Source organism: Corvus brachyrhynchos, unplaced genomic scaffold, assembly GCF_000691975.1.
Source record: "Corvus brachyrhynchos isolate BGI_N302 unplaced genomic scaffold, ASM69197v1 scaffold43, whole genome shotgun sequence".
NCBI classification, from domain to species: Eukaryota; Metazoa; Chordata; class Aves; order Passeriformes; family Corvidae; genus Corvus; species Corvus brachyrhynchos.
The window spans coordinates 2,820,648-2,847,439 of NW_008237353.1; the positions used below are offsets into that span (position 1 = coordinate 2,820,648).

The 26,792-nt window shown below is 43.2% G+C and overlaps 1 protein-coding gene and 1 long non-coding RNA gene across 4 annotated transcripts in view; one reads left to right on the forward strand and one right to left on the reverse strand.

Annotated features, from left to right (window-relative positions):
* Window positions 1-26,792, forward strand: part of LOC108445824 — a 215,278-nt gene that overhangs the window by 176,507 nt on the left and 11,979 nt on the right. Inside the window, exons 1-2 of one of the 2 annotated variants that reach the window (XR_001860807.1) lie at window positions 22,055-22,138; window positions 24,581-24,769. The exons of the other annotated variant lie outside the window; for it this stretch is intronic. This is a non-coding gene — a long non-coding RNA (uncharacterized LOC108445824). Of the gene's footprint in view, window positions 1-22,054; window positions 22,139-24,580; window positions 24,770-26,792 lie in introns of those variants that run through there. 2 annotated transcript variants of the gene reach the window in all.
* Window positions 8,444-22,807, reverse strand: CD83 (CD83 molecule). 2 transcript variants are annotated; one of them, XM_017730672.1, is made up of 6 exons: window positions 22,537-22,802; window positions 22,250-22,346; window positions 21,995-22,125; window positions 12,175-12,391; window positions 11,966-12,069; window positions 8,444-10,195 (listed from the first exon to the last, which is right to left on the reverse strand). In XM_017730672.1, exons 2-6 carry the CDS (start codon window positions 22,290-22,292, stop codon window positions 10,037-10,039), a joined length of 654 nt encoding a protein of 217 aa, XP_017586161.1. In that variant the 5' UTR covers window positions 22,293-22,346; window positions 22,537-22,802; the 3' UTR covers window positions 8,444-10,036. The 2 variants fall into 2 exon arrangements, with proteins under 2 accessions (XP_017586161.1, XP_008629122.2); XM_008630900.2 differs by having other exon boundaries at window positions 22,250-22,807.

Genomic DNA, 26,792 nt, shown 5'->3' on the forward strand with positions numbered 1-26,792 from the left:
GAACTGCCCCACAAGGCAGTAGTTCCCAAGACCTGATGTCTGCAAGGACAAAGGTTGTGTAAACATAAGGCTGGCTCTTTTTCCACAGTGTGCCACAGGTTAGGAATTTATTTTGGTTGTTTTTATCCACCTGTAAAACTCAGTATGGTTAAGGCTTGCACAGACTAAAAAAATGATGAGACCCTATGCTTGGCTCCTTGAGCCTGTGTGTGTGCATGTGCAGTCACTTGCCCATTGCTATCACATAGTTCTGAGACTCAGGGATGTGATGAAGACAAAAACTGTCTTTATTAAATGTCACATTTTATGAACACTTTGAAAATTCAAATACAAGATGTACTGGAGACTCTGGATTCCTGCAGGGGCCACGATAAGATCTGTTTCATACTGAGAAAAGCCAGAACACAGAGAAATGTCTCTGATAGCATCCCATGTATCCTTGTGTGTTTGCCCTTGGGTGAAGAAGTAAAGTTTAAAAAATCATGTTTGTTGCCATTTTGCTTGCATTCTAATTTTGAGGCATAAATTGCCCATAGTTTGTTTTTTCTTTCATCCCACAACAACTTTTCCTACAGTATTCTAAAAATTTTGTCTGAGATACTTTTGGTCATTACTGGCAGAGGGCAGATGTCTTGGAGTGGTCCATTCATAGTGTGATGAACTTGGAGAGCAGTAATAAATAAATGTTCTCTGACATGAAAAGTGTAGGTTTATAGGATAATTGATGTGGTAGGGGACCTCAGGAAGTCTCTAGTCCAACCTCCTGCTCAAAGCAAGGTAAGCTTTGGGATCAGAATAAGTTGCTTTGTTCAGTTAGGTCTTGAAAACATTTAAGGATGCAGACTCAACAGCCTCTGTGAAAACCTGTTCCACTGCTTGGCTGTCCTCAAAGGGAAAACAATATTCCTCTCTGAACTACTCTCATTCATTTTATGCTCATTTCCTTTCATCTTCCCACCTGGTTCTTTCTTCTTGATACCTTCCTCATATTTACTGGGGCACTGCTTTTAAGGCCTCCCCAAACCCATCTCTTCTCCAAGCCCCAGCTGCTCAGCCTCTCCTCACAGGACTAGCACTATAGCCCTGATTGCCTTGGGGGAAGTTTTGGGGGTCTGGAACTGGGTGACAAAGCCAGGTGTAGTCTGAGAGGCTGAGCTGAGGAGGTGGACCTGCTTGATCAGCTGGCTGTTCTTCTCACGTAGCCCCAGGTGCTGCTACCCCTCCAGACCTCTTGTAGTCAGTATGTGTGGGAAACACAAAAAGTGGAAAGGCTCTTAGGTGTGAGAAAAAAGCAGGTTTCAGAAATAAAGCAAAAGAATTTAGGAATCAGCTCTGGCTGCAAAAACTTGAAGATAGAAGAAGATACAATTATATAGCAAGCAAGGACATTAAAACAATGGTTAAAGTTTTTAGGTTTGGCTGAGATAGGTCTTGAAGTTGTAGGAAATATGCTTAGCAAGATAGATAAGTTCAAGCTTAATAATGGAATATTGTGCATTATTATATAAGGCATAACAAGCAAGTATTGTGTGCAACAGATGTACGTGCACTATTGAAGATTGGTTAGAACAGTTGTCTGTAAACTTTAGAAGCATGCTATTGGCTACAAAGCCCTTAAGAATGCTCTGTAACAGGGAAATCTTTGGCTGCCTGTGACGATGTGAGCCTTGTACCATCTCTTGTGTCTCAACTGTGTATATGAGACTGATGCCGGAATAAAATAATAAAAAGGCTCCTGGAATGGAGCTCCCCGTCCCGTTTGCTCTCCAAAAACACTGACAAGTATGTACCAGCCAGGCTATTTTGGCAGTAATGCGCTCAGCACGCTCTCCACTTGGGGAGCTGACTCTGCTGCCCACCCAAACACCAGCAGCCCCATGCTAAGAGGGGCATGCTAGCTGGTGTTAATGAAGGGAAGGGGTTAATTTGTCCTGGCTTCTACATAGCCCTACACTTGCAGCTCAGTAGATGGAAGGAATGTGATTAAGCCGGTGTTGATACCAAGTCTGAGAACAGATGTGAGAATGAATTGGCAGAGCTGGAATTCAGATGGGACAAAAATAGCAAAAGGGAGTGGGTGGGAACTGTCACACATTTGTGTTACAGGTGCTTGGTCTAGACCCCAACATTTACAGAGACTCCTGAATTTTTCTTCTTACTAACTCTTATTAATCCAGTTTCTCTTGTCATCAGGGACTTTTTCCCTTAACAGTAACATCCAACAACTCAAGCCTGCTGTTCTCTACCCTGAAGAACAACTTGGGCAAAAAGTTCCTTTCAGGTCCAAGCAGAAAAGTTGCAAATATTGCCAGTTTCCCTGCCTCTCACACAGGGCAGCACTTAAGCCAAATTGCTTCCATTTATAGGGAAACTGAGGCACACGGTGCAAATATTTCTTAAAGTAAACACACAATAAACCCCAAACACTACAGGGTGTTCTTATTCCCTTCACAGAAGCAACTGAAAGACTCTGCAGGGAACAAAGACCATGTTTGTGCTGGGCTTGTGCAATCCACATTGCCCCTTGCGATCTGTTTCTTCTCTCAGTTGTTGCCCCTTGCCATCAATCTGTCCATGGGGTTGGTTTGTGGCTTTGTTAGGGTTTTTTTTGTCTTGTAACAGAGCAAACACTTAGAGACAGCCCAGGCTGTCCATTAGTAGTGTAACAGAGACACTTGAAATTCAGCTACAAGGACATAACATGTTTTTCCATCAAAGGGTTTGAAGACTCATCAAAGGGTGGGACATAAGATGAAGCCTTCAAAGGACTGACCACTCCTTGCAGCAATCTGTCGGTCTTGCCACCGCCCATTCCCTTGGTGGATTTTTCAGGATTTACATCACTGCTCCAGAGAGTTAACAGCACTCTTCTCGCAGCTTGATGCAGAAGTAATATCAGCTGTAGCCAGCAAAAAGCAGAGTACTGCAAACACAGGTCTTGGCAGCAAAGTGAAAAGAGAACAGACTATCACCCAAAAACTTTCATATTGCTTTTATTTGTAAGTTTTTTATCTCCCCAGCAATTTGTTCCACAAAAGACTAAGAACCAGAGTTTCACTAACATTTACTTAGAGGAGCTGTGGGGAAAGCACTTACAATTTACCTATCTATGTAGCTGTAACTTGGTGTAGAAGCATTGTCTTCACATGTAGAAATGAGGAAAATCAATTGTAATTCCCCAAAGGCAGATGTATTGGTTGAGAAGGTCACAAAATACTTGCAGTTGCTCAGTGGACTTGGAACCAGATCCCCTCTGCACTGCATCGCTGCTCAGCTCCATACTGAAAGAGGGAAGAAAGGGGACTTATGCTCTAGGGAAAAGCTCTTTATGCTGCTCAAATGGGTCTTATCAAGGGCAGAGGAAAGAAGAGAGGGAGTCATTTGTCGTGCCTGAAGAGCCCTATTCTGTTTGTGTCATTGACAGGCACATACCAACGATTACTTGGGTCCACGTTGCTGCACACAAGCGTGCTTGTAGCTCCTGCTCAGGAGAAATGGGCTGAAAGCTGTCCAGCCTTTACAGAAAATATTACTGTTGCAGTGCTGTCAAGGTCACTGTCAGCCTGGGTTATCTGCTGTGTAAGTACTAGCCTCACAAATCAGGCTTAGCTAAGGGCTATAATTCATACACTCAGCGTTTTGTGGATTATGTCCTTTAGCTTTCCTTCATTGCCATTTTGGATATTCATTTAGCTCTGGTGTGTGACTCCTGCGATTTCTCTTTGGGGTGATTTCCCCATGTCACACAGTGTTTCCCTGTATATTTCTTAATCACAGGTGTACAAACTCCCTCTGTATAAGTAATTTTATATATAATGCTTATTGTTATCTTTGAACACAGATAGTTCACTGTTGGATAAAACAGTGAAAAATGCAGGCCACAGGGGGGGAAAAATCAATGGAAAAGGTACAAAACCCACAAGAAATAATAACAAGAGAGCTCCCGTAACTACGGCACCCACAGGAGAGTCAGGAAAACTCATCTCCCTCATTCTGATCTAGACTTTGCAGGAGCTTTCTGTTTTCCAGATATCCAGCCTTTATTCAGAAAACAAAGATTATGGGTTTTCCCACCTCATGGATTTATCAACATTAACTGAATTTCTCATTTTAAAATGTATTGTAAGAAAGTACTATCAGGAGTGGTTCAGGCACACACTTATGCTATTACATTATTTTACAAAGCTGGGGACATAGATAATAAGAAGAGTGGTAGAAAATAAAACAGATTTTTTTGTCCAACAGAGCAATTCAATTATCCTGTGTAATCAAAACAGGCTTTAGATTATGCAATACAGAAACATGTTCCCTTCAATCATGGAGTGTTAAAGTCTAAAGAACGTGTGCATGCGCTCATCCCCTGTATGCTGGGTTAGCTGGGGCAATATTTTTTAATCAGGTTACTTAGATCCACAGATCCATATTGCAAGGAAAGCACTGTCTCTTCAGAGATACTATGCTGAAAAACATGTTTATGTCATTCTGCAATACTGTCAGACAATACATGATTTTTAAAAATTTTTTCCAGTTACTGCTGGAGTCATTGTAGTATATAAACTTATATTCTTCTTTCTGATTCATAATAATTCCAGTTAATGTTAGTTTTTGTCCTACAATGCCACAAAAGCTTCTTTATATCCTTTACACCCCAGATGTGCAGGCACCTTCATTGCTTTAGGAAGTTGCCTGTTTCTCTCCAACTTTGTGATTCAGTGAAGCATCTTGGCATAAGACTTTCTCTCTGCTTTACTTCTTCTAAACAATTTAACACATTTAAGTGGCCTTGAACATGATCACTTCTACTGCACAGCTGGGCCTACAGCAAATCCCCAGAATCAACCAGCCTGAAACTTCTAAGCCTGAAATTTGACTCACAGTGTTGATGCCTCAGGCCCAGTCTTCTGTATTGCAGACAGTTTGGCTCAGGAAAAAGATAATGGGCATAGTTGTCTGCACAAAGTCCCTTTTTTTTTTTTTTTTCATTCTTTTCTATCTGATCTGATCCTGTTTATCCTTCTGAAGAAATAATTTTAAAAGTGTTTCAGCCTTTGCTGCTGATTAATTATCAACTCCTTTCAAGTGAATTTTCCCTTCCTTCCTCTTTTCTGTGCTCCTAAAAAAGTACATACAGGTATTTTTGAAGTATATAAAGATAATGCAGAGGCATGCCAGATACTCCAGCCAGTGAGCTGGCTTTATCCAGGGCCGGGCTCAAATGCCTCTACACAAACACACAGAGTATGGGGAACAAACAAGAAGAACTAGAGACATGCACACAGCTGCTTGGGGATGACATCATTGGCATCACGGAGATGTGGTGGGATGGCTGCTGTGACTAGAGCTTTGGAATGGAAGGCTTCAGACTTTTTAGGAAAGACAGGCTAGGGAGACGAGAAGGGAACGTAGCCCTTATGCCAATGAGCAGTCGGAGAATCTGGAACTCTGCCTGGGAAAGGATGAGGAGCCCGCTGAGAGCTTGTGGGTGAAGATTAAGGGGGAGGGCAGGGACAGGGGATGTTATAGTGGGAGTCTGCTACAGGCCACCCAATCAGGAGAATGGTGTGGATGAAGCTCTCTGTAGGCAGATGGGTGCAGCCACCCACTCTCAAGCCCTGCTCCTCATGGGGGATTTCAACCTCCTCGATGTCTGTTGGAGGGACGACGTGGCAGGGCAAAAGCAATCCCAGAGATTCCTCAAATGTGTCAAAGACAACTTCCATACACAAGTGATTGAGGAGCCATCAAGGAGAAGTGCCATGCTGGACCTTGTGCTCACCATCAGGGAGGAGCTGGTGGGGAATGCAGTGCTCCAAGGCACTGTAGTGACGACGAGATGGTGGAGATAAAGATCCTCAGGGCAGTGAGAAGGGCACGCAGTAAAATCACTGTCCCAGATGTCAGGAGAGCAGACTTTGGCCTCTTCAAGGACCTACTCCAGAGAGTCCCATTGGATAGAGCCCTGGAAAGAAGAGGGGCCCAGTAACTCTGGCTGAATTTCAAGGATCACTTCCTCCAAGTTCAGGAGCAATGGATTTCAGCAAGGGAGAAATTGGGAAAAAATTCCAAGAGGCATCCATGAATGGATAAGGAGCTGCTGAGCAAGCTGAGAGAGAAAAAAGAAGCTTTCAGGCAGTGGAAAAAAGGACAGGTGATCTGGGAGGAATACAGGAAGCTAGGGACAAGGCTAGGGAAGCCAAGGCCCAGTTAAAATTGAGTCTGGCCAGGAATATCGAGGATGACAGAAAGAGCTTCTATAGATATATTGCAAGCAAAAGAAAACCAGGGATAATGTGAGCCTTCTCCAGAAGGAAACAGGAGACCTGGCTACCCTGGACAAAAAGAAGGCTGAGGTTCTCAATGACATCTATGCCTCATTCTTCAACAGCAAGTGTTCCAGCCGTACCACCCAAGTCGAGAAAGGCAGGTGTAGGGACTGGCAGAATGAAGACCCTGAGACCTCTGTAGGAGAGGATGATATGATCAAATGATGTATTTGAGACCATCAAAGGAACCTGAATGCACACAAGTCCATGGGACTCAACAACAATCATCCACAAGTCCCAAGGGAGCTGGCTGGCAAAGTTTCTAAGGCACCATTTCTGAGAAATCATGGTAGTCAGGTAAAGTCCCTGATGACTGGAAAAAGAGAAATATAACCCTCATTTTTAGAAAAGGGAAGGCAGAAGACAAGGGGAACTACAGACCAGTCAGTCTTACCTCAGTGCCAGGCAAGATCCTGGAGCAGATTCTTCTGGAAAATATGCTAAGGCACATGGAAAACAAAGAGGTGATTGGTAACAGCCAACATGGCTTTACAAAGGAGAAATCGTGCCTGACAAATTTGGTGACCTTCTGTGATGGGGCTACAGTGGACAGGGGCAGAGCAACTGACATTGTCTACCGGGACTTATGCAAAGCCTTTGACACTTTTGACACACACAACATCCTCGTCTCCAAATTTGAGAGACGTGGATTTGATGGATGGACCACTCAGTGGTTAAAGAACTGGTTGGATGGCCATACACAAAGAGTTGTGGTCAATGGTTCATTGTCCAGTGATGAGTGGTGTCCCTCAGAGGTCAGTACTGGGGCCAAAGCTGTTCAGCATCTGTGTTGGTGACATGGACAGTGGAATAGAGCATGAACCCTCAAAAAGTTTGCTGACAACACCAAGCTGTGTAGTGTATTTGACATGCTGGAGGGAAGAGATTCCATCCAGAGGGACATGGACAGGCTTGAGAGGTGGGCCCGTGCAAACCTCATGAAGTACAGCAAAACAAAGTGCAAGGTCCTGTACCTGGATCATGGCAATCCCAGACACACCCACAGGTTAGGTAGAGAAGTGATTGGGAGCAGTCCTGCAGAGAAAGACTTGGGGGTGATACTTACCGAAAAACTCCATGAGCCAGCTGTGTGTGCGTGCTCATAGCCCAGAAATCCAATCAAATCCTGGGCTGCACCAAAAGGAGAGTGGCCAACAGGGTGAGGGAGAGAATTCTGCCCCACTACTGTGCTCTGATGAGACCCCACCTGGAGTGCTACATCCAGCTATGGGGTCCCAACATAAAAAGGACATGGAACTGCTGGAGCAAGTCCAGAGGAGGGCCACAAAGTTGATAAGAGGACTGGAGCTCCTCCCCTATGAAGACAGGCTAAGAAAATTAGGGGTGTTCAGCCTGGAGAAGAGAAGGTTTTGTGGACACTTCATAGAAACCCTCCAACATCTGAAGGGGCCTAAAGGGAAGCCAAAGTGGGACCCTTTATTAGGAGCTGTAGTGACAGGACAAGGACCAATAGGTACAAATTGAAAGAGGGGAAATTTAGGCTAGAGATCAGGAAGAAATATTTTACTGTGAGGGTGGTGAGACCCTGGAAGAGGTTGCCCAGGGAGGATGTGGATGCCCCAACCCTGGCAGTGTTCAAGGCCAGGTTGCATAAGGCCTTGGACAACCTGGTGTAGTGGGAGGTGTCCCCGCCCATGGCAGGGGGGCTGGGACTAGATGATTTTTAAGATCCATTTCAACCTCTTAGCATTCATTCCACGATAATAAACCCCAACAAACTATGGTTGTCAGTTATTAAGCCTTTCTGACTAAATGGAGAAACAAATACACATTCAGTTCATATTTTTGCCTCCTAAACATACAGGTCACCCAGGATGTGGGCCATGTTTAAAAGTGACGGTGGGCAGACTGAAGCACCCTTGTGTCTTCCCTAATTACTTGCTTTTTGGTAGGGAACAGGTGTTTTATAATGTATTTTGGACAGAAAGTGAAATTTTGAGGAAAATTTGAATGATGTTAGGTCCTTAGAAGTGCATAAAATTATCCAGTGATTAATCAGTTATACACACATACATGCTTTCTCCCACAGAAGAGGCTGAATCACATCTCCACCTTATCTGATATAATTATGCTAGTTGTAAAATAAAATGCAATTGATATGGAGTTTTTCTGGGTTTATTTGCCATCTGTGGCACACAAAACCAAATGGTAGGCTACCTCTGAATTCTTATTTCAAGTATGCTATGCACATTTAAATGTAAAAATTAAAAAAAAAAATCCAACCAATGTGACATGACTATGTTCTAAGTAATTTGCAAATCCCTTTAACTAGAAGTTGTTCTGGTCAGGAGCCTCCTGGACTCCAGCAATGCAGACATCTACCCTGCTCACAGAGCCAGTGCTGAGTGATGTACAGCTTTCTTCCCATCAACACTTCAAAATTAGTTACAGGATTAAAGAAAGATCTTTTTGTCAACAGCCTGAAATTCCAAACTGCATTAAAAATCCTAATGTTGCCAATCAGTTCTTGAAGTATTTTTTTAAGACTGTGTTCTTCAGGGTATGCAAATTCTGATGTTTGGGCTCAAATTCTGACATTATGGCATACGCACCCACAGTCACTCTAGACTCCTTTTTCCTTCACCTTCTGCACTAGCAATCCAATAGAGGAAGGTTCCTTGAATTCAGACTCCAGGATCCCTTGCACTTTGGTCCAAAAGGACAAATCTTCTCCCCCCCTTTATTGTGTGCCTGAGTTCAGCTTTTCTCATGTCTTTTTTTCACATATATACACTGCCAGCACCAAAAACAGGTGGTCATATGCCCCATCTTCCATTCCTGTGTCTCATAATTAACTTAATACATCCCAAAGACATGGTTGGTTGATTTCTTCCAAGCCATGGCTTTGGTTCTCACTCATGTAACTTGACTGACATAAGTGTTGCATACATTTGGCGCCACATTTTGTAAACCACAAAATAAGTCACCTTTACATGTCCTTAATATCACAGTCTTCTTCATTTTTATTTAAGATTAACAGTCTTGTTGAAGCTTCCTATAGATTAATCTGGAAAATATGTCCCTATTTCTCCTGCTGAGATAAAAAGTTCATTCAGTCCAGACTTTTGAGAAAATCTTCTTCCTTCTCAGCCTGTCTGTCACTCTAAGATTTAACAGTGGATGTTGCTTTGATCCATCCAGTGCAAGAGCATGAAGTTACCTCTTCAGCCTACTTGAACATCACATGATGAGTTAGATCTCATTTGCAATAAGGGAACTCCAGGATCAGGCTCAGAGCAGAGACAGCCCCACACACTTATCTTTTCATACCACAGCATCTGTTGTGTTTGCTTTGGAAAGGTAGGAGATATCAGTCCAGTGAAGAGCTTAATCTGCTGGCTTTGCACAACCGTGGCCTCCCTATAACTCAGTCTTCATGTTAGAAGCGTGCTCTTGCTCAGAAAAAGAGGGCTTCACAGCAGAGTGAAATAAAGTTGATACCAACGTCATAACAGCCTTGTAACACATTGGGTAGCTGTAAAGGTATTTCTTAGCTGACTAACTCTCAAAAGTTACTGTAGTGCATAACAGTGCTTGTTGAAGGTTTGTCCAGCACAAGCAGATCACTGACAAGGTACCTGTACTCTCAGGCTGTTCTGAAGAGACCAGATATTATCGTTTGTTTCCTCTCCATACCACTCAGCCATCCAGCTTGTGTTTACTGATGAGTCCACAGTGCCATCAACGTCAGCTTAGACAGAACTTGAAGTAGGTTCATTTTTGCAAGTGCTGTTGCCATTTAAATGCTGGAAAGTTGTCATTTCATGTACGTTGATGAGGGTGAGGATGTGCTTCATATCTGGTCTGTTTTTTTGGTAATTGGGAGACATACTCTCTTTTCTTAGACATGTCTAAAAGAGAAAACACAAAGGAAAGCTTAAAACTAAGAGTTCCTATGAAAGCTAATTAAAAAAAACCAAACTTTTGAAAGTTTTCCTTTTTCTCTTTGCTAACTATAGCTCATTACACCTTTCCCATTTGTTTGTCACTGGAAGCACCCAATACAAACAAAAGCTGCTGTTTCTTGCTAAATCAATGAACTTTATAGGACAAAAGCCTTAGTCAAAAAAGGAAATTTTTATTTAATCCACATTTTCATCCCCACAGGCCTTGCATCAAGCTCTTGCAAGTGTGCTTCCACCTGCTTTCAGTGCAAGCCAGTGCCTGAAATATTTTCATCAAGTTGTCAAAGTAAAGCCCCAGTCCTGCCAACCAGTTCTAAAGTGAACGTCACTGTTGAGTTTAGTGGCGATAAGGCACTATCTCCGCTAAAGAAGAGGACGAGGCAACCTGTAAGAACTTAACAGGCATTTTAAATAATGAACCTCACTTGTGAGATCAGGTCAGTATTAAATTTTGATGAAAGGTAGGTTGATACCTGAGACAGGGCCTCACCCAAAAGTAAGGTACACAGAATTCCACCCGAGTGATTATCTTCACTACAGAGCTCTGCTTTATATAACTGCACCACTAAAACTGGGACTTTTTTTTTTTTAATGTAAGGGGAGGGGAGATTTCTGCAGAGATCTGAAATTCTTTCAGGACACTGAGAAGAACATGGGGCATCTGTCTCTTCTGAGTGATATCTTTGCTTTCATACTTCCATCCTAACAAATTCCTACAAGATTTATCTTGTCAAACTTTAGTCTGAATGGCACAAATTACTGGCAGAATTGTCAATCTAAAAAAGAGACAGGCATAAATTTAATTGCTCCCTGAAGATACATGGAAAGCTACATTTAGCGCAGCTAATTAGATATACTCTGATCAACAGTTATGATTCATCTGCTGAGGAGCAAAACAAGAAGGCAAATATTAAACAGGCAGCAAAAGTTAAAGCTGACCTCCCAAAACGCTGGGGTTGGTTTTGCTTTGCATTATTAAAAATGCAGCCAGTGATACACTGACACCCCAGATTCATGCTACCTCTGAGCCAGAAGGTGCAGACCTCTGCATGAAGGGGTGACCTCACTGCCACTGCACCCAACGCATAGTTTTGTTTCTACGGAGTGAGCTTCCCAAGTACCTCCTCTCCCTTCCTTTTCCAGAACTACCAGCCAGCAGTAAAGGTATAGATAAACCTCCAAAAGAGGTTTTTTTCCATATATCTTAAAATGTCTGTTTAACAAGAAAGACATTACTTCACAAAAACGCTCGTCTGAAATGGGGCTGTCACCAATTTACCAGTGAGGGAAACTGAGGCAAAAAGTAGGTGGACTTGGACATGTCCATCCTGCCACCACACAAAGCAATTCCATAGGTGGGGAAGGGCTCCAAGAGGCCTGTGCATCCATCTTGGACAAATGCTGTTCCCAGGTACTAAACCAGAAGACCCGTTGCTATGCCCCTAAACTGATGAGTAGTTTACACAGAGTAACTGGAAGCAGAAATGAGCAGAGAGAGTGCAGAAAAATAACTGATGGTTTGAGTTAGATCAGAGTTAGATCAGGATGCAGTTCTCTCTCTTTGGAAATCCATCCTCATGTACCTGAGTTTAATCATAAATTAAGTATGGACATCAACTTCAGACCAGCTGTGTTAAAGTAGTGCTAGTAGAGAAAATGAGTTGGGGAATTTTGGTTGGTTTTGTTGCTTTGCTTATGAGAAAGGGAGTTACTTACACAGGTAAAGAAGATGAGCAGCAAGTAAAAAATCCCAAGGCAAGTCAGCATGAAGAGCTCGCCTTTGTATTTTTTTAGTTTGTCCTCTTCTATTCCAGGGCAACCTAAAATATAAAGCAAGGTGTTACATTGCTCTGGTGTTTGTAAAATATTCTAAAACTGTTACCTTCCTGACATACCACGTGGAGCATGGGAGCTCTCTACTGTACCTGTTACTTTTAATGTGACTGTGCTGCTCAGATTGTGTTCTCTGCTCTGCCCCCACAAAGTGCACTTGTATGTCCCGCTGTTTCGGCTGGTTGCATTTTTGATCCTCAGTGAAAAGGAGGTGTCATTGGAGAGCTTCAAGGACCCCCCAGCTTCTCGTGGATAATGAGATTCCACATCAAGGACCTCCCATGCTATTCCTTCGCTGTCTCCAGCCATCTGGAAAACACAAATATATTTATTTTCTTGGGCAACAGTGTCATCCTCAGTTTTAGGGTAAAGAAAATTTTAAAACTGGTTTATGGCTGAAATGCAGAGGCTGAAGAGAGGAGGGGGAAGCACAACCTCAAACCCATTTAATACGTTCATGCTTGCAGTCCAAAAGTATATGGGGTTTTGCTTAAATGGACTCTCTATATAAATAGGAATTATAAAACTATTCTGTAATAACTTCTTAAGCTGCCTCACCTGGACAGCAACATGACAGAAGGCAGGGGTAGAAATCTGCTCTCAGTGGCCCTATGCAGAGGCCCCAGAAGAGTTCAGACCAAGAGAGGCAGTCCAAGGGGATGGAGCAGAGACAGCAAGAGGCAGCCCTACCCAGGTGCTTAGCAGTGACTCTGGGGACCAGAGGTGCCCAGGAGAGCATGGCAGCAGACAGGGAGGCTCCACTGCTGCCTGTGCTCACCCTGCCATCTCACCTTCTGCCATGCAGTGGTGAGAATTAAACCTGCCAACGCAGCAAGTGTGCCACTGCACGAGGACTCTGCCAAGCACAGGCTGGCATCCTCCCAGCGGCTCCTCAGCCCAGAGTTCCCTGTGGGAATGCAGCCCTGGAAACTGCACTTCCCTGTGCCAGTTTCTATGTAGCTGACCCCTGAAACCATGCTGCCTCTCTGGAGGAATGGAGGTTCCCCACACACACACTTCCCTCCCTTCCACTCATTATTGGAACCAAAGAATAAAAAATTGCTTAGACTCCTTCAGATTCAGTTGTGTGAAGGTCACAAGCAGGTTCTGGTGCACTTGGGGAGCATTTGTATGTTGAATTTCTTAATTGTAACCAGAAGAGCTACATTCCTTGGCATTGCTGAGAGGCTGCTGGAGGAATGAAGTGTATTCCCAGAACAGTTCGTACTGCGGGGCAATAGGATGCACTGAAAATGACGATTGGCTGGAAACCACAAAGAAGAGAGAAATCACTAAGTTGATTTGAAAGATGGAAGAAGGGTTTGAATTAGCCCATGTCCATTCTTATTCATCGAAGTTGCTCCCTGGGATTTGAGGCAGCATGCCCTCCATGAAGGTTTTCCAAGTAATGAATTCAATCTTTCTGTGGACCAGCAGAGCTAGAGCCAGCTCATAAGTCCAAGGCTCAGCATTTCAGCCAAACATGTAACTAATGTAAGCCAAGCCTTTTTATTATTATTATTTTATTTTAATAGACACATTTTTGGGTCATATGTTGGTGCTTACTTTCTATCAGCATAGCTACTGCATTGGGGTATAACAGTTACACTGTAAGTTATTAAAATTAACACAATTTTCTCACACTGAGGCTAGCAGTATCTGGTTTCCCTTTCATGTGTTTGCAGGAGGAAAGCACACTCAGGAGTCTGGAGGGAAATATGGGTCTGATGCTCTGTTATACTTTGCTGTTTTTGCAGCCTAAAATGGTGTAAAACAAGCTGCGAGTTGGGGAACTTTTCAGGAACTGAGGAATGAGACTAAAGCACAAGATTTCCTTAATTGTAAAGATTCTTTCTCAGAAAGGTTTTGGGCTTTTCAGTGCATCAACTGAAACACAGAGCAGTAATTTCTTGGGGCTTTCCACATTTTACCCAGAAAGAGGGAAGAAAGTACCTTGTTCCCCTTAATCCCCCAGTAAATTTATCCCAGCTTCTCTTTCTTATTACACTCAGCCCCAAGCAGCTACAAGCAGTATGTATGGTGGTTTTCAGGCTGTAGGGACTTCACTGTGCTACAGGGATTTAGGTATTTTCAGGCCCTGCACACTGTCAGAGATGTGGCCAGAGGAATTCCAATACCCAGGCTGGGCTCAGCTCTGGTTACAACTAGGTCAATAGCAGTTAAGTGGATATAGTTGACCTCCCTCAGATCTAATTTTTGCCACTCTCCCTTCCCTTACCACCCCCTTCCTCAGTGAAATTTAAAACTGCCCACAGGGCAATAAAAGGAACCAGCCCGGCTGCCCTTTGCATTGCCCTAAATTGCAAATAGGAGGTCTGAGCTACACACAAAAAACTAGATTTGTTTAGGGATTTTTGGTTTTGTTTTCTTCCTTTAATTCACTGGCAGCATAAATAATTGCTGTCTTGGGTGGTAAATGGTGGTGTGATTCTTGTGGCTGAGATCTGGGAATGAGAAAACACTTTGATCTTTCTGTATGCAATTGCAATCAGCACTGCTCCTATAAGGGAGAATTCAATTAAGTGCATGCATCCCACGCCTGACCATGCACTTATCCAAGTGAGATTTTGGGTAAATGATTTAACTTCCCTATTTCATGGGAACAGTGAGGGATAGGATTGATTATTGCCTCCAAAGCTTTTAAGGTGCTCAGTTGATGCTGCAAGCACACTGATGGTGACCCTGCAGACAAGACTGTCAGATTTTTGCCTTAAACATGCTCTATGTAAGGCAAAGCAATGTCATGAAACTGCACTATCAACATGCTTTTCCCCAAAACAAGAAGGAAAAGTTACTTTGTGGCGTAATCTTGCTCCCTCACTTGTGGAGAAATCAGTGGTGACCCGGATGGGGGTTGTGAACCTTCCATTTGGGGAGGAGGAGGAGGAGGAAGGGGTCATATGTGTGGGTTTAATTCAGGGTTTGCACGCCTTTCTTCCTCCATTAAATCTCGTCTTTACTGAAAGGCAAGGGCAGGCAAGGTAGTCTGTCCAGCAGCATCCCAACATTTTTTAGGCTGCAGAGACATCTGGTGGCATTTTTCCAGCCTCTACATCCACCCCTACTCAGAGGTCACAGCAACCCCTTTCTCTGATGCCTGAACCAAGCCTTTTTCCACAGCAATCTTACTCCTGTTATCTTATTTAAAAAAAAAAAAAAAAAAAAAAAAACACCCCCTCGCTTTTTAAATTCTCTAAGTAGCAAGAAAACATCTGAGCAAATTTGCAGAGTGCATCCTCATATCCCAGCTGTATAAAAGGAAGTCCATGAGATATTCAGTAAGGTCATCATTCTGCCTCTTGCTCTGTTCAAGATAACCTCTTTCCCACCCCAAACCTAATTAAAATTACAAAAATGCTACTTTGCTTGCCACCTCCGGTGACTTACTTGGCAGACTCTCACTAGACAGATCATTTTGCTGCTCAAGCTTCTACGATAAACCAGCTCCAATTCATGCCAAGTGTCCTCCAGGTGATACCACAGCCCAAGGTAGATGCTGGGGGTTTTACCTAATTAGTTCCACACAAGCTTAGACGGATCAAAGCAAGCGCTTCCAGAGACAGCAATCCACTTGTGTAGGGACCATCCTCTTCTTTAATCAGTGAAAAAAATCTTTTCTTCCCACATTTCATTTGTGTTTCATTTCCCTTACACCTCACTGCTGAGCAAACTGAAGCATGCCAGCTTCCTCTGCTCCCCATGCCCAAATGGAGGAGAAAAGGAAGGAGGTCTGTTCCTGCTCCCGTGTTTGCTGTTAATGGCTTTACCAAAATTCAAAAGGCATGGGGATTGCTTGTGTGGGGACAGGTAGAAATTCTACTAAATCTATTTGCATAAAAAGGGCCTTGTTACCATGCAGTCTGCTGGGGGTTATTGGAGCGAGCATTTTGCTGGGAAACAGGGACTTGCTGGCAACATCATTCTGCCTATCTGCATAAAACTACCCATTAAGAAAATTAAAAAACAGAAGAAATGCAAGTTTATGTTTAGTGTCACATATACATTGTCCTTCAGCAACGTGTGTGGCAGACTTTCAGAAATCACCTGGCAGAATATCTTCAGAAGATGCTGAAGTGAGGTGATCCTTCCCCTCCGCTCAGTCCCTGCTGAGACACACCCGGGAGTGCTGGGCTCCCAGTGCAAGACAGACATGTTCATATCTGAGGGAGTCCAGTGAAGGGGCACAAAGATGAATAATATCTTGGAGCACCTGACATGAGCAGAAGTTGGAAGAGATAGTTCAGCCTGGAGGAGACCAGACTCAGGTTCCTCTTATCAGTATGGATTCAATCTGATTAACAGGGAGATACAGAAACTGAAGCCAGACCCTTCTCAGTGGCCTTCAGAGACAAGAAAAGAGGCAATGGGCACAGACTGAAATTCAGGAAATTCCACTTAAGCAAAAGAAAAACCTTTTTTACTAGGGGAGTGGTTGAACACTGGAATGGACTGCCCAGAGAGGGTGTGGAGTCTCCATCCTTTGAGATACTCAGGACTAAACTGGACACAGCCTTGAGCAGCCAGCTCTAGTTGCCTGTTTTTAGTGAGTTTAATTGAAAATTATTCTAGTTCCCAAAAGCTTGGAAACACTTGGTCTAAAGAGGTTGTGATTTTCCCACATATATTCTCTAGTCAGTTGACTGATTCCTATTAAGTTTCTCCTAGCCTGGAGCTTTTTGATAAGAACAGTGGTGGTGATACAGTGGATATTAAAATGGGATATGTTTGATTGAAAATACCACTGAGCTGATATATTTCTGTTCTCTGACTGGATGAATTATGAGAAATATGTAGAATAATTAGGCCCCCAAAATTTAAGTTCTCTTCAGCAAATATTTCTTTTTCAGGGAACTAAAAACAAGGTGGAAGAAGGAGGAGGAGGAGGAACACTTTCCTCGGTTCTAGCTGGCTAGGTTTTAGCTATTGTTTTGAAAACTGCTACAGCATTACATGGTAGTACCCTAAAAAAAGGCTATTCACCCATGCTGTAGTACTTACGCCCAACTAATCAATTCATATTTAATTTTATCATGAACGTGTGAGAGTGAGCATTTTTCACGTTAACTCATGTTCTCTGCTCTCATTAAATACCTTTTTTCATCAAATCTTTCTCACACTAAGGTGTCTTCCAGGTAAATCAAAGTGCCAATATAATCCACTTTTCCCATAAAAGAAAGTTTTTATTTCAAAAAAAATGGTTGAGGTCCAAAACTGATGTCAGTTTAAAGGTGGAACATATTAACATCAGATTATTTTCTAATGAGTGTGAGATGATTGTAAAAATGGTTTTGTTTAAAATTATACCAGGCATAGTGGCCAAGTTGAAATTTCTGACTGTTATAGAGAGTTAAAAATCTACATACGGCCAGAAGGAATTTATTTTCTGAAGCAAAATGTATCGAATTCTGGCAATGCCCAATAGCCAACATATAATGAAACACAACTGAGCTGAAACCACTTAATAGGTGTATTTTTCAGCACAAAAGTGCTTCCACATTTGATTAGTGCTAAAGGTGCATCCATATGGTTCCTATACAGTATCATGTAGAGATACCAAAGTTAAATTTGAAAATAACAGACATAAATTGTGGGCACATGTGAGTGAACTCTGAGTGTGCTGTAAAAAGGGGGGAGGGGGGGATATGAGGAAAGAAAATCCAAAACCCAACCCCAAAACAACAGCAAAGGAGCTATGTGTGACACATGAGCCAGCTGGAAAAGCCCTTTGACTCACTCACACAGACTCTTTATTGTTTAGTTGGTTTGATTTGGTTTGGGTTTTTTTAGCTAAGGGTATCCAGCCCTAGCTCATGCCAGGCAAAAGAATTGTTTGGGTCATGAAATAATTTCCACTGCTCCCTTCCTGTCTAAATCATCAACGTGATGAAGCTACTTGGGGATTAATAGATGTCTGAGGAGCATTTGACTGCATTTCTTTGTGTAGGTTAGAAATTAGGCTGAAGTAATTTAGCAAATATTTACTTATCCTAATATATCACAGCTATGCAGTTTTAGCAAAAGTATTTTCCTTTGAAGGAAGGCGCAGTCAACATTATATGTCTATAATGTTTATTCTGATTTTGTAATACGGCTTCCCCCTCTTATTCTGCCACAATTTTATATTTTTCAGGGAAGTCCTGTAAAGTTAACAAATTTCTCTCCACTGAAGCACAGCCTTCTTTCCTCTTCCTCAAGATTTGTTTTAGATTAAGACTCTTCTGGCTATCACATGAAGATTATAGTGAAATATCCACTGGGACTTCATTTGAGCGTGTTTAAACTTGATTTTCAAACTGGATATAAAGCGATAATTATGAAGGTTTATGAAGTGGTTCTCATTTTCAGTGTGCTGCACAAAGAGAAACTATTCAGTTTTCAATAGCCCTACGAGGCAGAAATGTAAGTTTCATTACCTAGATTCTTTTCTTGTGGGTGGGCTGTAGAGATTCAAACCATTCAAGCATTTCCATAGACAATTCCCAGTGCCTGGGTGTTTAGGAAAAAGACCTCGTTTTCAGTTCTCAGCTGGTCAACTTCCATGCTGCTCATATACACGTTTATGGCCTGCAGGCTGCCCAGCACTCCTAAAAATGTACCACGCTTTAAGACTATCATCATTATGAATTCTTTTCTATGGCCTCATAGTGAATGGGATGAGAGCTGCACCAGGCTGGAAGAGGACTTGGTGCTCTACCTTCTCCCCAGTGTGTTTGGCCAGCCTACTTCATATGTTTCTAAGTAAAAATAATTTTGCCTGAGCTGACTGACTGTCGTCCTGATTCTGCACAGAACTACTGACACAGGGACTTCCTGCATGAGAATAATTACCTCCAATGATCTTGGATGCACAGCAGGTCAAACACATCTATGCTTTTTTTTTTGCAGTATGAGACATTAGCAAAAGCAAAGGAATTGAGTGCAAAACTTCTTTTTCACACCCAGTTGGATTTTGACACCAGAATATTAACTCCTTTAGACGATTCCTTTTCCATACAGCAAATACTTTTAAATTACATCCTTTTTTTTTAGCAGATTGTAACAAACTGTCCCTTAATTGGTCTGAGCACACAGAGGTGCCAGCAGGAAGGAGGGGTTCGCTCACAGAACATTCACCCTGTGCAAACAGCTGCACAAGCAGCACCGTAACGTTGCCACCATCTTTTTTTTTTAAAGCAACAGAAGCAAAGGTTAATTGCTTGCATTTACTTCACAGTTCAAAGTGACCTCATACAAAAGATTTCGCCTAACAGCTGCTTGAACTTTACAGCCTGAAATTTCATACCATTTGTTGGAATTGCCTTTTAATTAGTCCTTTGGGGTTATATGTGGTGTTTATTGATTAATCCTTCAGTAGTTGTTTTTAAATAACAGAGTAATTACCTGTGTTGGGTAGCCCAGTCACACTCCACCATTCCCTCACTTTCCTTTTGCAGCGTTGGGTGGGGACAGTAGCACATAGCCAAAGTGTAGAGAGGGGAGGAGAAAGAGCTTCAAGCCTGCTGCCTATTTAGCTAGCCCCACAAGTAGAAGTATTGCTTGTTCAGCACAAAACACTGAGCCTAAATTACTTTTCCCCATGGAGAGTTAAGCTTTTTATATTTGGTGCTCTGCTTTTCCTAATACAGCTGCAACTGTGGCTGGGGCTGGCGTCCCCGCCTGCCTGTCCCCACTTCCCACCTCTCTCATGGGAAAAGCAAACAGAAGACTGCAGTACCATGGTTGGTGCCATCAGCCCCTGAGGACTGTGGCAAGAGCTGACAATAGCTGACTTATGTTACTTCTTGTGTCAGAAGAGAAAATAAGTGCAAGGTTCTGTCATGCTGGACACTGGAAAATCAGTCTTTTCCTGAGCAAAGCAGGTGAAGCAGGAAGAGCAAGGAGACCATGGAGGGAGTGGGGATTGTAGGGACAGGGCAGGGGACATGCAGTGGCAGTCTAGACTGTGACGGCATAACTGCTGCAAAGGGAAGCAGCACAGGAGAGGGCCCGCACAAAAGGCGCCATCAAATATCACCATCCTTGCCCATGCAGTCATTTTGTGCCCAGGTAGAACTGCAAAGAGCTACGAGATAACACAGAATTGGGTCGACAGGCTTTCCTTACACTTCTTCACCAGGGAATGGCTTTTGGCTGCTGTTTGCTGCTTGGCCCTGCCAGCTCCCACCGAACTTGGGGAAGAACATGCTTCTGGAGGATCCCCACAGTTCAGCCTGTTTTTGTTTTTGTTGACTTCCTACACTGCTATGGGAGAGAATTTTCTGGGATCCAGTCAGCCTTTCTGTTTATTCCTCCCCCATCCCCTACCACTTCTGCTCAACCCCTCCAGGTCCACCAGACTGCGTGGTTTGCCTTCAATGAGCTCTCTGCCCTTCCTGGACATTGTGGGAGAAAGGGAGCCTTAAATAATTAGCACATATCTGGATGGAAAATACAGTACCTTATCCAGCTTTTGAGGCAGAAAGCAAAAAAGAATAAGTTGACTCAAATCCCATAACCCATAGTAAAGTTCAACTAAATGCATTATTCTCTCCTCTCTGTCTACCACCTGTGCTTAGTTCAACAATTTGGAAAAAGATGCTGCACATGGTGGGTTGGAAGTCAGATGTTCAAAGCAGCTCTTTTGAGGTGGCAGTTGTCATCTAGTCTGCAGGCAGACGCTCATTGTTGTACCAGCAATGAAATTCAGATGCATTGCAGGTTTCAACCTCAGAAGCCCTGTCTAATAACAAATGCTGTTTGTTGGTTTACTGTAGGAAATGAGTTTAAAACTGTATCTGACTGAACTGCTGAGGAAGCCAAGGCTGTGGTTTTAGGTTCTGGCAGAGATAAATTAACGGTTTTCACCACCCATAAATAGAGTTTTTTCCTCTTCCCTTCCATTGCTCTACCATCTCATGGGAAAGTCATTCAACTCTGTAGCCCACAAACTCTTTATTCACAGGTTGATTTTCCACTATTGTAACAAGCAACAGAGTAGTTGACTTAACAGGTAACAAGAGGACCACCAGGACTGGCCCATGATAAGCAGCAGGAGTGTATGGCTGGGAGTGGGGAATGGAGGACAACAAAACCTTCATTGTTTTCCCATTAATGTGGTTCACACTGTAAGCTGAAGCTCTGTGCTGAGATGCAAATACACGGTGCTGTACAGCTTGTCAACAGCCACCTCTTCCACCACTGGGCAATTCTACCTCTCTAAAACATTTCTTCTTGATAATGTTGAGTAGGACTTTTCTGCTCTTTAGCTGATTGATTCCTGTAACCCCTCCTGCACACAGGGGTCACAGCTCTCCTGCTCTGGAGATAGAAACTCTGAATCAGAGCAGTTGAGATGTGATTTTTACTTCATGAGCACAAAGAGATAACTCAGAATTTCTAGCTCTCCATCGTTCTGCACATGCTCTGCCCTTATGCCCACCCCACTAGTCAAATCTTCCTACAGAATAGCAAGTACTTTTTTAGTTCTTCTATTTCAAAGAAAAAAACAGCTCCTGTTTGGAGGGGATTAAACAAGGGCAACATCATTGACATTGCAAGGCTTAAATACCATTTTTTGCTCTGAAGAAAATCCTGGAAGACTTCTCTTTGGAGTAGTATTTGGCAGGTTGTACATGGGGCATCACCTGAATTGTGATCCACAGAAGCCAGCAATAATTAGATAGAAAAGCAGGCCAAGAGCAATTCAGGGAACCATGCTCAAATAGCCTATCTCCAATGACTCGGAAAATTCCTGTTCCCCATGGTCAGCTCAAAGGTTTGCACTGCTGCCTTCTCTCTGCTGCAGTGACAGGAGGATGCCTCCGCAGAAAACAACCCGTTTCGTACAAGACAAGCCAGTATCAGGTAGGAGAGCAAAGCAGACTACTCAGGTAACTTAGGCTTTTTTCTTACTTTATACCAAGATGCTGTCTGGTAGGAGATTGAGGAGTCCTGAAGAACCTTACAGGGCAGCACCGCTTCTTCAGCACACCTCACAGCAATGCCTGGGATCATCACAGAAGTCCCACGGATCAAGCACCAAACTGCAAAGCACAGGTACACATCACCTTTAAAAGAGATTGTTTACACAATCCTTCCTGTCTTCCCAAAACATATCCCCACATAACATGAAAGACCAGAAGGAAAAATGCAGGGCTGCCCACTTACCATTGCACAGGATGATGAGCAGAGTGTAGACTCCCAGAGACATGGCTTTTACTGCTTCAGATTGCAGAGCAGCAACAGATGGACTTTGCAGGATGGACTGTGAGAGCAGAGTGAAGCTGTGACTGCTTCTAGAGTGATATTTCTGAAGGCAGACTGGGGAATCCCCCAGGTTTATCTTGAGGTTCTCTGTCATAGGGAAAATCCCTACATGTATGAACCAAGGCTCCTCCTCTTAAATCTGTGAGGTCACTCTATTTCTGCAAGCACTTGCGCTGGTAGCAACTCACCTCCCTTTTTTCTCTTCTTCTCCCCCTCTGCGTTGATCTGAACAGAGTTAAGGTTAACCAAGAGACACTGTGGGTTGGTGTGAAGGCTGTCAAAATCAGCACTGAACGAATCTCTCTTGAATGGCAAAATGTTAGGGGAAATGGCTTGTCAGCTCAAAATCCGCTCTCGACCTTCTCTCTGCCGCTCTAACAGCACAGTGCCTGTGCAAATGTTGTCCTTATGACGTGTCATTTCTGAAACCACATTTAAGACCTCAGGTCACAGTGCCACCAAAACACTTTGACTTGGGCTAAACAGGAATTATCAGCATGGCTGAGGAAAACAAACTGTATTTCAGTAGAGTTACATATTTAACTCTGCAGCTAGGAACACATGATGTGGAACATCATCTCTTCTTAGCATATTTTGTCATTTTCAAAATAAACAAAGGCATCTGGAGTGACCTAACTTTACAAATTATTTGCTGGAGAATTTCATCATGGAAAAAAGTCAAGGCAGCTCCCAGAAGAGGAACCATTTGGACGTCCCCTCTAGGTATCTGGAGGGGGGAGGGGAAATCCTTTCCCTGCGATCTGTGAGAGCTGTTTCCCCCTGGAGAATTTTTGAGGAAGTCCGAGGTCGATCACAGAAGCATTTACAAATCCTGAAACTGAAAGTTGCTGATGTTATTTTTGGAAAACACTTGTGGCTGCTGTCTTTAGGCTACTGAGATCATGATGGAGAGAAGCTATTTAGGAGGGGGGTTTTGAGATTTGATGGGTGGAGAATGCATGGTCAGTCCCTTTTGAAAACCAGGGTTCTGAAAGTCACTCCAGTCTGGGCACCCTAAACCCAAATCACCTCTAGAAAACTTTATGAGGAGAAGTCAGTTCAACAAGTCCTCACCATGCAAAAGTCCAACTCAGATGGGTAAACAGTGTGGGTGGGTAACACTTTTGGAAACTCCAGTCTGTTCTGTGAAGGAAGTCCGACAGCAATTTCACTGGGAGCCTCACTGTTGAAGTAGCCCACTTATTTTTAAAACTTTTTGCTTCTATCTTCATTGACCATAATGGTAAATATAACAGGCTCTAAGCTTTATTTTTCTCTTTGTGTTCTCTCATTTCAAGGACCAGGAACTCAATCTATTACTTAGAAGGTACAAGTAAAATATAAAACCCAGTGGATCTCTTGAGAGTGCAAGAAAATCACTTCTTTCTCGTGTGTGAAATCATAGAGTGCTTGAGAAGACAGAAGTGGGGGGAGGGGGAGGGGGGGGCGCTGCTGGAGGAAATCTTAGAGAGAAGAGGGCTCCAGTTAATATATTTCACGTCTGTTCTTCACTAAAATTAGAACTTTTCTGCCCCCATGAGTCAGTCACACATCAAGCCGATCTCCAAGAAGGGCACTTAGCTTTCACCCACAGGCCTCTTTCTGTGAGTCCTGCAGAGCTACGTGTTTACTCTTTATAAGCCCATCAAGAGGCAAAACCCTTCTCTATCTTCCTTTTCGTCATGAGGAAATCCCCCATGAGCAAACCACAGCAAGCTCCTGCCCCCGCTGTGGGTCAGCCCACAGCAATCCTTCCCCTGGTGGCCTGGCCAGCAGCAGCCTGGGGGGCTGTGGCAAGCCTGGGGCTTGGGTCACGAGTTTGCCCACACAGAAGTGCACTGAAGGCAAGCATGAAGGGTCAGGCTTCAGCACTGGGAAATGTACATGCAGCATACACTTGCCAAGGTGATGTTAAACAACAGTCTTCCTCAGTTAGTTAAAACACAGGACTCTTAAAAACACACGGGTTTTCCCTCCAGGACAGGCATAACTTCAAGCAAAACAGCCCTTTTCCTCCAGAAGTATTTGCAAGCTCAGCTGCTGTTCCACAGCACACTACGTGAAGCAGGAGAGCAAGATATAAAAAACAAAAGCTGAAACTCCCTTTGCTAGGGAAGGAGAAATAATTTGGTTTCTAAATTTTCTCTGGTAGGGATTTTTTTCTTTAGGGAAACTTTGAACTGGGCTGTACTTTCCATCCTAACTTTTAATATCCTTTCTACGGTTTCAAAGATCAAATCTATTGTCTCCAGAGCCCTGGAGCCTGCTTTGAGTTTCACTGAGCAGTGGAAGCAATGGGAGCTCTGCGGCACAGGTCCAGGTGTGGGAGTGAAGAGGTAGTGATTGCCTGTCAGCCTTCTCCATGAGAAACAGATCCACACCTTTGAGTGTCTTAAGGAAATGCAGGAGCTCCACAGTTATGTAAGTGGAAATTTATCAGTAAATGCATTGTTCTGTGGACCTAATGAGATCTGCTTTTGTACAGGTGTGTCCTATTGCCTTTTGCTCTCCTTCCCTCACCTGTACCACTCACTACAGCAACAGTAAGCCCTTGATCTCACTGAGGAAGAAGCAGCATCTGCTCTGGTGGGTCCAGAGCTGCACACGTGATGACTGACATTAGCAAGCAGTGTGTAAAACTGCTGCGGTCTGCCTACCTTTCCCTTAGCAAGGACACTCATTTGGATCTTCATCTTTGACCCAGCTGCTGATTTTCATGAATTTCATAGGCACTTAATTCTCTTTGAGCCTCAATCCCTCTGTCAGTTTGATAGAAAGCAGGTTCAGAACATACTGGCTGATAGACAGCCAGATGGCATGATCACAGGAATTTCATTCTCTGTGGGAAATGAGGCTAGAAGCACAAGGATGTGGGATGGATTCATAGGATGAGGTTAAAAAGTCAAGACTGTATATTTTTTTCAGTGTTGATAGAGCCTTGAGAATGCTGTTCATGGAATCGTATCCTGTTTCCTTGAATCAGATAGGTACTACATCCCTCAGATACCTGTGTAGTGGATTTTTCTTATTTCTCACTCCAGTGTGTGGCTGCAAAATATATGTAAGAATGCTTCTGATTTCATGTGTTTTCCCCTGGGTGTGAGCATTCATCGGGAGCACAGCATTTAAGAAAAAACAAAACCTTAGGTCTCTACAAGGAATACAGAGCTCTCCACAATGAAGGATCAAAGGTTAAGACAAAGATACCAAAACAGCATTTAACATTTTTGTCGAGGCACAGATTTTTCTGTGTTTGGGATATGATTATCAAATATCATTGGTTCCACTGCATTTAAGTTCCTGCTGTGAATAAGGTCCATCCATGTGCTTCATGTCTGTTGTGAAGTCTCTGGTGAAGAGGGTTGTTTATTTATTATTATTAATCTCCTGTGAAGCAACAAAAATTGTCTGCTTCAGTTCAGTTGACAAAACTGGAAGCCTTTTGTTTTATGTTTTAGCAGACAACTGTTTTTTAAATAAAATACTGTAACATGGCAATGTCAGCTGAAGGAACAGTGACAGAAGAATCCACAGCCACAAAAGCAGAGCAGTCATGTATTTTTAGGGGCCCAGCAGAGCTGCAGCCACAGCGTTTATTTTCCTGTCATGCTTTGATCTTCACACTGCCCACACCAGCAAGTAAAAGCAATTGAGACTTGCTAAAAGCTAATGAGAGGTATTTAGATTACTCACAAACTGGAGTGAGGAAAGTTTAAGGACAAGTTCTCTTCTCTAGCCCTTTATGGCAGAGGTTGGGTCAGGGACTGCCTTTGCTGTTTAAACAGTGATGATCCAGCAATACTGAGAAAACAAAACATTGGAACTGTGACCTTCTGGGTAGCACAGACCTTTGTACTACGGAATGTCTGCTGCTGCCAGCTCAATAAATAACATCCAATTAATTATACACAAACAGCCAGTCCTCCGAAAGGCCTGGACTTTGGAGTGAGCCATTTGAGATGTGCCAGCCCTGTTTGTCAAAGTAGGAATTAAGCATACTCATGTAGAGATTGAAGTGTGACCCAAAGCACAGACCCAAAATGGAGGCATCCAAAATCAGAAGGCTCCTTAGATACTGCTGGCCTGAGAGTTTAGGAATTGCCTTTAAGCAAGAAGAGAGCAAGAGATTATCTCAAGTCTATACACGTGACTGTAAGAATTAGGATAGGGCTGTACTGAAGCTGCTCCTAGTCCAGCATCTTGTCTGCAGCAGCAGAGCTATCAGGTAGCCAAGCAGCCTAAAGTGCTGGATTCAAACTGCAGTATCCAGGGGAGATACACATTGAAATCACATTTTTAACAGGGACCTGGATCCTCTTTTTTCATCACTTTGGTAGATGGTGCTCTTGTCATTAGGCCTGGAGACATCTTGGACAGAAATCTTTGCAGATTTCAGTGTACCCTACATTGCTTGCCCTACATGCTGCCTTCTCCAGAAGGTAAA

Bases quoted from the DNA above. Each gene is read 5' to 3' on its own strand.
- CD83 (XM_008630900.2), bottom strand. From the start codon at position 22,442: ATGACAGAGAACCTCAAGATAAACCTGGGGGATTCCCCAGTCTGCCTT. The intron at 12,392-21,994 runs GTAAGAAAAAAG...TGTGTTTTCCAG, and splicing joins AGACAGCATCTTGGTATAAA to ATGGCTGGAGACAGCGAAGG. The intron at 10,196-11,965 runs GTAAGTAACTCC...TTTCTCTTTTAG, and splicing joins TGCTCATCTTCTTTACCTGT to ACATGTCTAAGAAAAGAGAG.